The 14,278-nt window shown below is 46.9% G+C and overlaps 3 protein-coding genes across 4 annotated transcripts; 2 read left to right on the top strand and 1 right to left on the bottom strand.

Annotated features, from left to right (window-relative positions):
* Nucleotides 1–11: 11 nt before the first annotated feature.
* Pqbp1 (polyglutamine binding protein 1) lies at nucleotides 12–4,997 on the bottom strand. 2 transcript variants are annotated; one of them, XM_038316857.1, is made up of 8 exons: nucleotides 4,892–4,997; nucleotides 4,499–4,540; nucleotides 4,223–4,302; nucleotides 1,437–1,548; nucleotides 1,154–1,269; nucleotides 763–1,047; nucleotides 489–552; nucleotides 12–330 (listed from the first exon to the last, which is right to left on the bottom strand). In XM_038316857.1, exons 3-8 carry the CDS (start codon nucleotides 4,287–4,289, stop codon nucleotides 174–176), a joined length of 801 nt encoding a protein of 266 aa, XP_038172785.1. In that variant the 5' UTR covers nucleotides 4,290–4,302; nucleotides 4,499–4,540; nucleotides 4,892–4,997; the 3' UTR covers nucleotides 12–173. The 2 variants fall into 2 exon arrangements, with proteins under 2 accessions (XP_038172785.1, XP_038172786.1); XM_038316858.1 differs by lacking the exon at nucleotides 4,892–4,997 and having other exon boundaries at nucleotides 4,499–4,842.
* LOC119805055 (small nuclear ribonucleoprotein G-like) lies at nucleotides 2,312–2,726 on the top strand. Its single transcript, XM_038316859.1, has one exon. It carries the CDS (start codon nucleotides 2,312–2,314, stop codon nucleotides 2,534–2,536), a length of 225 nt encoding a protein of 74 aa, XP_038172787.1. The 3' UTR covers nucleotides 2,537–2,726.
* A 105-nt stretch (nucleotides 4,998–5,102) lies between the features above and the next one.
* Nucleotides 5,103–13,465, top strand: Timm17b (translocase of inner mitochondrial membrane 17B). Its single transcript, XM_038316705.1, has 6 exons — nucleotides 5,103–5,170; nucleotides 6,635–6,734; nucleotides 9,320–9,383; nucleotides 12,672–12,800; nucleotides 12,882–12,992; nucleotides 13,089–13,465. The coding sequence occupies exons 1-6, from the start codon at nucleotides 5,145–5,147 to the stop codon at nucleotides 13,175–13,177; spliced, it is 519 nt and encodes a 172-aa protein (XP_038172633.1). The 5' UTR covers nucleotides 5,103–5,144; the 3' UTR covers nucleotides 13,178–13,465.
* The last annotated feature ends 813 nt before the right edge of the window (nucleotides 13,466–14,278 follow it).

Below are 14,278 nucleotides of genomic sequence, written 5' to 3'. Positions count from 1 at the left end.
AGCCTCCTGAGTATGATCCACAACAAAGCTTTTATTACAAACAATAAGGGGGCCGGGAGTGTCGCTCATTGGTGGGATACTTATTCAGCATGTGTGAAGCTCTGGGCCCTACATCCAGAGCCTCAAGGAAGAAAGCAGGAAGGCAAACTGCCAAAGCTACAGCAAACGAAGGGTCAGTCCTGCTGTTTGGTTCGGGAGGCCTCAGCGTTGGCGCGGAGCACAGCCCCTGGGGAAGGGTATGGGCGCTGCTGGAAGAGGGGCCCAGCTGCTGTCGTGTCGGCACCTGTCTTGGCCTCATTCCTCTTGGGTAGTCCTGTTGACCATGTGCCCCTGGGGACAACAGAGAATTAGAGGACAGGAAAAGGGTATAGTGGACATTCCCCCAACTGCCCATGATTAAAGAATGGGAAGAAATGCAGGAGGAAGGTACTGTTCACAGGTATAGCGACAAGCATGAAAAACCAAGATTGGCATGGGGTTTCGCTTACCGGGGTGCATCTGAGTATGAGCTGGGATCCATGGGGTCTAATTCTTCATCTTTCCGGCTTGCCACTATAGAAATAAGTCGCTGGTTAAATTCTTCACTTAAGGCCCAAGGAGCCCCAGATCACTGAGCCCCTTCTCCCAGGAGGACGTGGTGCCAGGGGCTACCATGGCTCACAGCACCATTCTCCAGGAGCCCGGGTCTAGATATGCACTCCTTACATTCCTGTGCCCTGGTACCTCACTTGACTCATCCAAGTCCCAACCTGATCTGCTTACCCTTCTTGCTCTTGGGGTAAGGAGCTAGTTCCTCTCTGCGATGGTGGCGCCGGTCTTTGCCATCTTCCCGGTCTGCCTTGTCATACCCCCGGTCCCGATCTCGTTCCCTGTCCCGATCTCTCTCTCTGTCCACTTTGTCATAGCTCCGCTCTCGATCCCGGTCAGACTTCTCATGGTTTCTGTCTGCCTTCTCGTGGCTCCTGTCTGGCTTCTCGTGACTTCGGTCTGACTTCTCATGATTTCTGTCCAACTTCTCATGATTCCGGTCCAACTTGTCCTCAGCATCTGCGGTAACACAGAAGTCCTGAAGCCCTCTCTTATACATATGGTCTCCTCAGCCCCTCTTTGAGACTGTAAGAATCACTGAGATACCCATGCTTTGCCAACTCACCACCAGCATTACTGGTCCTCAGTTTCTTGGCAGATTTGGTAACGACAAAGTTGGGGTCATGTGGTGAGAGCCACGACACGAGGTCTGTCTCAACATTCCAGTAATAAGGGAGTCCACTGTGGGCAGTGAGAGGGATGGGAATGTCAGCACAGATGTCCCTTATGTCAACTGTTTCCCTGACCTCTGCTTAGATCTGCTCCATGGCTCCATAGCAGATACCTTCCTCATTAACACAGGAAGGGAAAAGCCAGCCATCCCTCCTGCCTTATGTTGGTAGGCTCACCAAGAAGGGTCAAACACCTTGTACCAGCTCGGTGGCAGACCCTCTAACCGGGTGGCCTCATAGTCGACAGGATCATCATCATAGTCCTCAGCAATAATCTCTTCCTCTGGCTCTGGAAGAACAGGGAGACAGACAAGCAGTTTAAGAACCCCGGGGGTTCTCTTCCTATACTCAGGGCCTGGGGCCATAACCACTCACATCTATACCACTGTACATGGAAGACAGAGCTATGCATTGAGAGTTGATAGAGAATCTTAAAAAACCTACCAGTTCCTGAGGTCAGATACCATGTGGCCCTGTATCATCCAAACCTATTCAAATGAAATGGGTTTAAATAGCAGGGGGGTTGCCTAAAAACAATGGGTCACCTATTCACCTTCTGAACTGTGATGGGTTTCTGAGTCATGTACAGCAAGGAATTAATTCAAACATTGCTCTGAATTTACTGCCAAGGGCTGACATATATTAAGCCTGCAGCAAGAAACCTGGTGATAGAATAAAAATGGTATTTATTATCAGCTCAATGCCTGGCTATCAGTAGGCCCATAACAGATTTCAGCTGTGGGTATAACTAACAATAAAATGCATATGCCACGCCAATTGGTGGTGGTGCACACCTTTAATCCCGGCACTCGGGAGGCAGAGGCAGGAGGATCTCTGTGAGTTCCAGGACAGCCAACGCTACACAGAGAAACCCTGTCTCAAAAATCCAAAAACCAATGCACATCTCAGCCCAGTGACACCAAAAGAATTGTCACGTATGATCATCCATATTGCTATTGCTAATTATATATAATATTGAGCACCCGGCCTGCTGCGCATGCTTTTGCAAGGCCACCTGCTCCTTCCCGTGTGGAGCCAGCTGGAGAGTCACCATGAGCAAGACCCACCCTCCCGAACTGAAGAAATTTATGGACAAGAAGTTGTCATTGAAGTTAAATGGTGGCAGACATGTACAAGGAATTCTTCAGGGCTTTGATCCCTTTATGGATCTTGTGATTGATGAGTGGAGATGGCCACTAGGGCAACAGAATAACACCGGCATGGTGGTCATACGAGGAAACAGCATCCTCGTGTTAGGAGCCTTGGAAATAGTCTAAACAATGACTGCTTAGCAGAGGAGTTCACATCCTTCCCCAAAGGACTGTTTGACTGGGCTGTAGAATTGGGTCATGTACATTTTCATAACAAACTTCTGTGATACTCGGAGTGCAAATAGATATATACTTTCAGCAATGGGCTCAGTACTCAAGAGACTTAAAATAAAAATGATATGGGGTTTGCCTGAAACTCTGGATTCATACCCTAGCTTCACCAAAAAAAATTTAGCACTATTAGGTACAATGTCTGTGGCTGGCCCAAAGTAGTCCTGTAATAGATGTCAGTTATCCATACAGTATTATGGCGCACTTTCCAGTGCCTAACACACCATATGGGTTAAAACTCACGCCAGATTTTATTATTATTGGCAATAATGTGTAATTAGCAGCTAGTAATACAGTAAACCTGTAGCACGGGTAATAAAAACCCAGACACAGAAATTGGGGTTCAACCTGAAGGTCAGAGAGCAAAAGCAGCTGGTCACTGGCTCTTACGTCTGCTAATGAGACAGACTGAGAGCTGTCTCCTCCCATTTTATAATCCTCTCTAGTTCTGGGTTCTAGTTCTAGTTCACCACCACTGCTAGTGTGGCTCCTGGGATTAAAGGTATGTGCTATTGCTGCCTGGTCTGTGAGGCTGGCCAGTGTGGCTGTTTTAACTTTTCTGATCCTCGGGCAAGTTTTATTTGTTAAAATACAAATGAAATGCCACTTCATAAACCTAACTGATAGATGATCATTTTAGACTATTAATATATGTGCCAGGCACTTAGGTGGCCCAAATAAATGTTAATAGGTTATCATGCCTATCATCACAGTACGTCTGCTGAGTTAAAAACCACAAAGCATTAACACCTTGTCACTATATTTGAAACAGAGACTGCAGAATATATCACTCTTATTAAATAAATACTGGCCCAGTGTGGTGGTGGACACCTTTAATCCCAGCATTAGAAAAGCAGAGACAGACAGATCTTTGTGAATTCAAAGCCAGCCTGATCTACATGAGTTCCAGGCCTGCCAGAACGATACAATGAGACCAAGACCATGTCTCAAACATTAATTAATAGCAAGTAGTTACCCCTTTGGATTTTAGTTATTTTTGGAGTGTGCAGAGAAAAATATCTGGCCTGGAGTGCTGGGTTTTAAATGAGTGTGCCACCACCACCAACCAGCAGCTTAGCTTTAGTTTCTGAAGACTGGGTCTCGCCAAGTTGCCATGGCTTGCCTTGATTTCCTGGGCTCAAGTCATCTTCCTATCTCTGCCTCCTAAGTAGCTGAGACTATTGGTACATGCCACCATGCCCACTTTATTCGTGAATTAAACTCTATCCTCCAGTCTATGCTTCACACGGTACTTACTATGCAGTAGTAATGGATACCAGGAAATTATATTGCCATTAAGATGCCTGCCAGGCCATGCAAGATATCAAGTATTAACAACAAAGCCTCAATAGTAGAGCACATCCAAGAGTTTGAGTTTGACCCCAGCAACGCAAGCGTGGAAAAGATGTGTGTTTCGGGGCTGGGGACGATGGTTCGCGCCTGCTTAGCATGCACCTGGGTTTGACGGGGGGGGGGGGGGGGGGGCGGGGGGGGAGCGGGCAGGTCGGAGTTAGAGAACAGAACAACAGACGTCTGGTAACACCGGCACATGGTAGACCCATCTGTTATTAGCTTTCTCACCGGGTTCCAAATGTTTGAGGATGCCCCTCTTCGCCAAGCGGGTCTGCAGTGCAACCGGGAGCGGCATTGTGGGAACAGACCTAGGAAGCGACAGACAGTACTGAACGACAGATCTGATAAACATTTTAGTCAGGATATCCAGAAACCATGCATCACACGACAGCGACAGATCCAATAAACATTTCAGTCAGGATATCCAGTAACCATGCATCACACGACAGCGAGTGCTCATTTGACGCGCCGCCCCCCCCCCCCCCCCCCGCTGCACACACCTACCTGACCGCACCAGTAGCTCGAAGGACAGAACAAAAGTGCGTGCTAAAAGATGAAAGAAATACGTGGCAGTATGGTCTGGGCTAGTACCACCAGAACTCTACGGACCGGGGCACCGGGACCGGATGCACCGAAGACCCAGTTCCTCTCCAGGCCAAGGCTCCACCCACCGCCGAGGGACCAAGTGTAACACACCCGCAACCCCAAATGGGATCACCCAACGTTCCTCCAAGTCAGCACAGTGGGAGAAACCAAGGCGCTGGGATGGGGGCGCAAAAATGCCAGCACCATCTCCAGCTCTAGAAGAAAGCTTCTACCCCGCCGTTACCAGTCCAGCTATGCGGATAAGCAAAGTCTGTCACCTGCCCTCCCCTCCCTCTTTGTCACTATGCTTACCAATATCGAAGGGCTCTTCTTTAAACGACCAAAATGCTCCCCGCTCTCCCCAGACACAGTTAACTGGTCGACGCCAAGGGTTTACACGGAACGGACGTGGCCTGCCTGTCTAGCCAATAAGAACGCCCCCACGGCCTTACGTAAGCAAGGAAAACCAATTGTTTCCTTGGCCTACGTACGACGCCTCCGCACTTGTGGGCGGTCCGGCGGGAGGGGGAGTGGCTCGCCAGTGCGACCGACTGCTCCAGGCGCCATGGAGGAGTACGCTCGCGAACCTTGGTACGGCCATGGGCACAGGCTTCGGGACAGTCCCTGCGACGCCCAGGCCAACCACGGGAGGCGGGCGGGGAAGGCAACGGCTCCATTGCCAAGTCCCTGACGCGGGAGGCTTAGAAACTTCACTACCTCAGCGCGTCCGGCATGGCTCCGCCCACTTGGACTTCGTTAAAACCCGCCACAGTGGAGAGTCCCTGTAGGTGCGGTATGGGACAAACCACCTCACTGTTACCCTGACTGTTCTCCTAGACCCTTTTTGTGAGCCAAAAGAGAAACGCTGGGCAAATCCATTCCGGCAGCGGGGGAGGAGAGGCGTGGTGCCAAAACCCACAGGGTTTCCTCGCGTGACTTTCCCAGACTGGTTTTTGACTCTAGATAGGGCATGTATGAACCCACTGTGGGCTAAGAGGTGGGACCTGGAACTTCATTTGAATTTTTTTTTTTCTGTTTTAGATTTTTAAAGGACACTGTACACGGCTTCCTTGAATGTGCTTGCGTTTTTGTTTTGTTTTGTTTTTTTTTTTTTTGAGAACAGAGTGCCACCCTGTTCTGCTTTCCTTAAGTAACATTAGCTAATTAACACTGTTGAAACCTGCCAAATCTTTGTACTGGTCAATTCATTTGTTTTTTTTTTTTTTTTATAGCAACAAAACAGTTTGATTGATGGTTGGTTGTAATCAAGAGTACTATTCTGTCAGTAATAAGACCAGCATTTGGAAGGCTACCCCGCCTCAAAAAAAAAAAAAAAAAAAAAAAAAAAAAAGAAAGAAAGAAAGAAAGAAAGAAAGAAAAGGAAAAAGAAAAAAAGTAAAAATTTCCTACTTTTGTGTCAGAAATATATTTACAAAGCTTTTAGGTCTTGTTTATTTGTTTTGAGACAGACTCTCGCTATGTAGCCCTGGCTGTCCTGGAACTCTGGGTAGATCAGGCTGACCTCAAACACACACATCTATCTGCCTCTGTCTCTGTAGTGCTGGGATGAAAGGCATGGCACACCCAGAACACAAAGTTTCTTCTCTCTCTCTCTGTCTCTTGTTTTTTTCCAGACAGGGTTTCTCTGTGTATTCCTTGCTGTTCTAGAACTCACTTTGTAGACCAGGTTGGCCTTGAACTCAGATCCAACTGCCTCTGCCTCCTAAGTGCTGGGATTAAAGGCCAAGGTGTGTGCCACCACTATCCAGCTGCACAAACTTTCTTTTTGGGACAGGGTCTCCATTTATAACCCAGGTTGGACTCCAACTCGTGATCCTCCTGCCTCAACTTCCCAAGTATTATGAGTACAGGTATGTGGAACTGTGCCTGGCTTTATGGGTTGTATCAAAACTGACAGACAGAACTAATTTGTTATTATCTGAGTTGTTTCTTACCAGTTGTGAGCTTCCCATTTTGGTTCTCCAAGTTCCAAAGAGTCCAGGCTTGGCAGGACAGGGTTTCACATTAACCCAATCTTTTCCTTCCTGCTTGCAGCCCATGGCGGATTGTGGATGATTGCGGTGGAGCCTTCACTATGGGTGTCATTGGTGGTGGAGTCTTCCAGGCTATCAAGGGCTTTCGCAATGCCCCTGTTGTGAGTTGGGCCTTCCCCCAGTGGTGTGGGAATCTGCAGTCTTGCTGACATAGAATCCTGCTCTGAACACAATCATTCTGTTGCTTGTTCAACTACTTGTTGGGCCTGGCTCCTGGATCTATGATTTAAGGGACTTTATTCTTCAACTATCTAGCTGGACCTCTATGGAAATGCTGTACTATCAGAAATAGTCTTAGGGGCTAGAAGTATGTGTAGGCAGAGTTTTTTGTCGGGACTAGGGGACCATGACACCATGATCAGCTCTGTTCCACCAGCTCCTTCCCAAATAACCACTCAGGGACTTATTAATTATAAATGCTCAGCCAATAGCTCAGGCTTGTTATTGTCTAGCTCTTGCAACTTAAATCAACCCATTTCTATTCATCTATGTGCTGTCCCAATGCTTGTGGCATTTATCTCCTGCATGTCCTCCTTCCTTTCTGTATGGCTGGCAGCTCCTCTGACTCTGCCCTCCTTCTTCCCATCATCCTCTCTGCCCCCAAAATCCTGCCTAACTATAGGCAATCAGCTTTTTATTAACAATGAGAACAATACGTATTTACAGTGTACAAAGGTTGTTCCGCAGCAAGTACATAGCTCAGTGGTATAGAGTAGTTGGGGGAGAGAGAAAGAGAAAGGGGGGGGGGGGAGGGAGAGAGGGAGGGGGGGGTCCTTGGTTCATTCCTCAGCATTAGAATAAAAAGGTTAGCATCAAATCTTAAATGTGTATGCAATGTAGATTTTACCTCAAAGCAGACTCTGAGTTTAAATTCTATTATAGAAAAAAATGACATAAGTTTGACAGAGAGACAAATTTACATTGAATAGGGGGACCTTTTAATATAATTCTACCTCTTCCCTTAAGGCCCCCTGCCCTTGGAGACTTTATTAGATGTTACTATTTTAAAAGCATGGGGAGGGGCTGGAGAGGGAGCTCAGTAGATAAGAGTACTTGGCTTTGCAAGCATGAGAACCTGAGTTTGATTCCCCAGCACCTATGTTAAAAGCCAGGCATGACTGCCTGTGCCTATAGCCCCAGTATTGGAGGGGATGGGGCACAAGACAGGCATATCCCAGGAACTTGCTGGCCAGTCAGCCCTAGCTGGAAGTGGAGCTTCTGACTCAGTGAGAGACCTTGTCTCAAGACCAAAAGCAATAGAGGAAAACCCCTGATGTCCTCTCCTCTGACCTCCACATATTCACACACCTGCACCGTCATGTGTATATATGCCACACAGACACACACAAACCTTTGTTTGTTTTGAGACAGGGTTTCTCTGTATAGCCCTGGCTGTCCTGGAGCTTGCTCTGTAGACCAAGCTGGCTTCAATTGCCTGCCTCTGCCTCCCATGTGCTAGGATTAAAGGCATGCACCATCACGGGCCAATGTAACTTTGTTATTTTTAATTTTTGCAAAGCCTCATACTGGAAAGATTGTCTTGAATTTGGGCTGAAGAGATGGTTCGGAGGTAAAGAGCACTGGCTGCTCTGTTAGAGGTCCTGAGTTCAATTCCCAGCAACCACATGGTGGCTCACAATCTGTAATGAGATCATTGGTGCCTTCTGGCATGCAGGCATATAAGCATGCAGGCAGAACACTACTAAATAAATCTTAGAACAAGATGGCCTTCAACCACGGAGATAACTGGGCTTAGACTTGTGAGCTTTACTCTAAGACTTAAAGATGGACAGGGTGCCTGTTCCTCTATGAAATGGGTGTGAGCCTTTTGGGATATATCAGTTACTTTTCTGTTGTCGTGATAAAGTCCATGACCAAGGCAATTAATAGAAGGAAGAGTTTATTTGGGCTTTGAATTCCAGAGGGAGAAGAGTCCGTTGTGATAGGGAGACATGGCAACAAGGAGCACAGCTGCCAAAGCAAGAGGCTGAGAGTGCCCATCCTCAATGGCAAGTGTGAAGCAGAGAGAGTGATGAAAATAGGCAAAGCTTTAAGGCAGTGGTTTTCAACCTTCCTCATGCTGTGACTCATTAGAAGTTCTTCATGTTGGGATGCTCCAACCATAAAATTATTTTTGTTGTACTTCATAACTGATTTTTGCTAGTTATGAATTGTAATGTAAATAACTATTTTCTGATGGTCTTAGGCTATCCCTGTGACCCTCAAAGGGGTTGTGAGCCACAGATTGAGAGCTACTGTTCTATAGTACATTTTGCTGTCTTGCTTGATTGCTTAGGCCCTGTCCCTGCCACTACTGTGTGCTCTCACTCAGAGAGGGCAGAGACCTTGTTCCTTGTACCCCTGCATATAAGATGAAGCCTGGCGCACAGGATCTACTCATTGTGTACCGAATGAACAAGTGAAGAGATGAATAAAACTTACCAAACACACTCTTTGTTGTATATTCCCCATTCTCCTGCGTTTCTGGCTGCTGCTATGCATCTAACAGCTTTGCCATGTCTTCCCTCTTTTTGTTGCAGTGCTGGGAGTAGACGAACCCTGGGCCTTGCTCACTCTAGGCAAGTGCCCACCAGTAAACACCCAGCAGCTCTTCTTGTATAGGCTAGAAACCCTGCCTTGCCAGTAGTCTTACCCCTACCTTGACCCCTTTCCTTGCTTTCTCCAGGGAATACGACACCGCTTCAGAGGTAGTGTCAATGCTGTGAGGATTCGAGCACCCCAGATTGGAGGTGAGGAGATTGGGGGAACATAAAGACATGATAGCAACTTTGAAGGTAGTTGATTCTCTGTAGAGGTCTAGATTGTAACCCAAAGTCTGACTAGAACTTCCTGGGGTGGAGACATTTCCCAACAGTTAATGTGAAAGGACAAGATTGTGTCTTCTGAGGTTTATTTATTTGTTTGTTTGTTTGTTTATTTTGAGACTGGGTTCTCTACATAGCCCCTGTCTCTACCTATTTAGTGTTGGGATTAAAGGCTTGCACCACCAAACCTGGGGTATTGTGCAGTTTAAATCTGTCTCACCTCTTCCCTGTTAGGGGACCTTACGCTAGTAGCATACCTTCCTCAAACTTCATCTGATAATGATAGCATGGACCACCAAACAGGTAGTGTTAAAATGAACTCATGTAGCCAGGCGGTGGTGGCGCAGGCCTTTAATCCCAGTACTTGGGAGGTAGAGGCAGGCAGATCTCTGTGAGTTTGAGGCCAGCCTGATCTACAAGAGCTAGTTCCTTGGGGCTGGAGAAATGGCTCAGTGGTTAAGAGTACCACCTGTTCATCTAAAGGTCCTGAGTTCAATTCCCACCAACCACATGGTGGCTTACAGCCATCTGTAATGAGTCTAGTGCCCTCTTTTGGCCTGCAGGCATGCATGTATGCAGAATACGGTATACACAATAAATAAAATAAATCTTAAAAAAAAAGAGCTAGATCCAGGACAGGCTCCAAAGCTACAGAGAAACTGTTTCGAAAAAAAAAAAAAAAAGAACTCACATAGTATTTACTAAATGCTAGTTACTATGCTAAGCCCATTTGATAATATTACCTAATTTAAAGTTGCAGAAGTCAACTGACACAGTACCTCAAATAAGTACTAGAACACAGTAAGCCCGCAATAAACATTTTGACTACAGGTTGAGTATTCCTATCCAAACTGCTTGAGACCAAAAGTGTTTCACATTTCAGAAGATTTTGGATTTTATAAAATTTGCATATGTATAGAAATGTTTAAACACAAAATTCACTTGTGTTTTATATACACCATACTTAAGTCTCTTGAATATCTTTGTTTTTTGAAACAGGTCTCACTCTATAGCCCAGGCTGGCTTCAAACTCAAGGTTATCCTTCTGCCCCAGCCCCACAAGTGTTAAGATTACAGATGTGAGCCATGCCCAGCTCTTTTAAAAAAATAATTAATTTGTTTATTTTGAGATACTGAGATATGACCTTCAGCGTGTTAGGCAAGTACTCTACCACTAATTTTGTCTCAGCCTCAAAGTGTTATTTTATACACTATAAACACATGTAGCTGGGCAGTGCTGGTGAACGCCTTTAATCCCAACACTTGGGAGGCAGAGGCAGGCGGATCTCTGAGTTCGAGGCTAGTCTGGTCTACAAGAGCTAGTTCCAGGACAGGCACCAGACAAAACTACAGAGAAACCCTGTCTCAAAAAATAAAATAAAATAAAATAAATATGCTTTTGTCCAGGCGGTGGTGGCGCACTCCTTTAATTCCAGCACTCGGGAGGCAGAGGCAGGCAGATATCTGTGAGTTCAAGGCCAGCCTGGTCTACAAGAGCTAGTTCCAGGACAGGCTCCAAAGCTACAGAGAAACCCTGTCTTGAAAAACAGACAAAAAAAACCCCACATATGTATGTATTTTTCTTGTTTTATGGTAGGGATGGATTGAGCATGCTAGGCAAGTACTCTATCACTAAAACAGATTCCCAACATGTGTGTGTGTGTGTGTGTGTGTGTGTGTGTGTGTGTGTATTTTGGTTTTTCGAGACAGGGTTTCCCTGTAGTTTCTAGAGCCTGTCCTGGAACTAGCTCCTGTAGACCAGGCTGGCCTCGAACTCAGAGATCCGCCTGCCTCTGCCTCCCGAGTGCTGGGACTAAAGGCGTGCGCCACCACCACCCGGCTATTTCTTTTTAAATTAAGAGATGGAGTCTCGACTGAGAATGTAGTTTAGTTCGTAGAGTACTTACCCAACAATACAAAGTCCTGGGTTCAGTCCCCAGCACTGCATAAAAACTGGGGATATTGGTGTCCACTTGTAATCTTGGCACTTGAGAGATGAAGACAGATGGATCAGAACTTCAAGATTATCCTTGGCTACATAAAAGATTTGAGGCCAGTCTTGACTACATGAGATCCTGTCTCAAAAAAGAGGGAGAGATGCGGGGGGGTCTGAGGGCTGAGGATATAGCCCAGTGATGAAGTACTTGGCTGGCTTGAAACCCTGACTTCCATTCCCCACTACCACCACCAAATCAAAAACAAGTAGAAGGAGCTTTCTATGTTTTCCAGGCTGGTCTCTAACTCTTAGGCTCGGTGATATCCTCAGCCTCCCGTGTAGCTGGGACTGCAGCTGTACACCTCCAGAGTTTTTTGTTTGTTTTGGTTTTTTGAGCCCTGGCTGTCCTGGAACTCGCTTTGTAGACCAGGCTGGCCTCGAACTCACAGAGATCCACCTGCCTCTCTCTGCCTCTGAGTGCTGGGATTAAAGGCGTGCGCCACCCTGGCCAGCATTCTCCTGCATTTTTCCTGTTTCATGTTACATGATGTCAGCCTGGAATTTTCTGTTACTGGTATCATGATCATGCTCAAAAAGTTGTAGGTTTTGAAGCATTTTTGATTTCTAGATTATACATGTTTAATATATATCTTGTGTTCTGGCTTTTCTGTCCTGTTTTCCTTCTCTGTGAAATCAAAACCAGAATTCCAACTCCATGTGATAGTTAAAGAAAGGGTGGAAGTTGCTTCATTGAAAGCTGTATGAAAGGTTAATCTGCTTGTATCCATTTACCAACTAAAAGTGAAAGCATTTTGATGATTACTACAAACCTGATTAAATGGGGAACTCTTCACAGTGGGAAAGATGGAGTGTTGCATAAGGGTCTCCACCTGTCTCTATGTCTGGACTTTCTTTCCTCTTATATTTGATTCTGACATTTAACCCATGACTTTTTACAGGCTATGTGACTCTCCCAACCCGCTTTTCTGTTTGAGACAGGCCTTCATTCTATGGGTTTCTAAGTCTTTGCAGTCTCCTGCCTGAGCCCCCCAGGTGCTGGGATTATGCCAGCCATGGGTGTTGTGTATGTGCATGTGTGTGCTTGTGTGTTTTGCTGGGAATCTCCCTAGGCAAGCACTCTACTACTGAGCCACATCTTACAGTCTCAGAAGCCCCTTTCTCTGTCAGTCTTCAGATCTTGGAAATTCCCAGATGTTGAGATATACAGAGCCTCAGAATTTCTGGTACTCACTGATTAGGCCTCTATCCCCCTACAGGTAGCTTTGCAGTGTGGGGAGGCCTGTTTTCCACCATTGACTGTGGCCTTGTACGGCTGAGGGGCAAGGAAGACCCCTGGAACTCCATCACCAGTGGAGCGTTGACTGGAGCAGTGCTGGCTGCACGCAGTGAGTGCCTCTAGCCCCCGCCCCCAGTCCTTTCCCTGTTCTGCCTGCCCTTCCTCAGCTTTGTTTCTTTCTGCCTCCTAGGTGGTCCTCTGGCTATGGTGGGCTCTGCGATGATGGGGGGCATCCTGTTGGCCCTCATCGAGGGTGTTGGTATCCTTCTCACTCGCTATACCGCCCAGCAGTTCCGCAATGGTGAGGACCTGGTGGGCAATGGTCAGGGAGAGTCAGGAAGCATTGTCAGCCTTCTCCATTCTTCCTCACCTCATTACCTCATTCTCCCTTCTCTAGCACCCCCATTCTTGGAGGACCCCAACCAGCTAACTCCTAAAGAAGGAGCTCCGGCCCCAGGTTATCCCAACTACCAGCAGTACCACTGAGGAAGCCACTGCCTGCCCCTGCCACCGTGGGAGCTACTCCTCAGTTCCTTCCCGGACAATCTACCTCCAAGGGAGGACTGGCTCCTATATAACCCTGAGACCCTCCAAAGAGGGCCTCTACTCTACTCTCTTGTTCTGTGGTAGGGGTGGGGGCACCCTAGCAGTCTTGTCCCATGGGTCCCCTTTTATGTCTCTCAGGGCATCCCAGCCTCACACATGTAACAGTCTCTCATCCCAGATCCTCCATGTGGCACCCTGATGAATGTTTAAAGCCAGTTTTGAAATGTCTGTGTATGCACTCCTTAGTCATCCAGATGACCCTCTCCTCAGGAGAAGGGGCTTGGAAGTTTAGGACTTGTTATTCCACAGTGAATGGATTCTAGTAAGTTTTTGCAGGGTAGTAGGGGAAAGAAGCAAGATCTCACTATGTTGTCCAAACTGAATTTGAACTTGTGTGATGCTACCATACCCAGCCTCTAGTAAAGAGTTATGGAATGGATCAGCAAGGGAGGTAAGATACACAATGATATGAACCATGAATAAGCATGGTTAGGGGCCAAGGGATATAATGAGCAAACAGGAGTAAGCTTGGGAAAGAAGCTCAGGAACTCCAGGATTGCTGGGTATGATGTATGCCGTGCTAGCCCCCCCCTTGCATAAGCTCCCCTTGTGGAGACTGGACACTACCTTTAAGAAAAGCCTGTTCTAAGCCAGGCTGTGGTGGTGCATGTCTTCAATCCCAACACTTGGGAGACAGAGGCAGGCGAATCTCTGTGAGTTCAATACCAGCCTGGTCTACACAGCTAGTTCCAGGATGACCAGGTCTACACAGAGAAACCCTGTCGAGGTGGGGGTGGGGAGCCTTGACTGAATACCAGTCATTCTATTTTTTAAAATTCCATTTAAAAACAAAAACAAAAAACAATCCAGCCAGGCAGTAGTGGCGCACACCTTTAATTCCAGCACTTGGGAGGCACAGGCAGGCAGATCTTCGAGTTCAAGGCTAATCTGTTCTACAAAGCAAGTTTCTGCACAGCCGGGGCTATACAGAGAAACCTGTCTCTAAAAACAAAACTCCATATGGCCTCATACCAGCTCTGG

This window comes from Arvicola amphibius, chromosome X, assembly GCF_903992535.2.
Source record: "Arvicola amphibius chromosome X, mArvAmp1.2, whole genome shotgun sequence".
NCBI lineage: Eukaryota > Metazoa > Chordata > Mammalia > Rodentia > Cricetidae > Arvicola > Arvicola amphibius.
The sequence above is the reverse complement of the archived record's forward strand: the minus strand, read 5'-3'. Positions and strand labels throughout refer to the sequence as shown.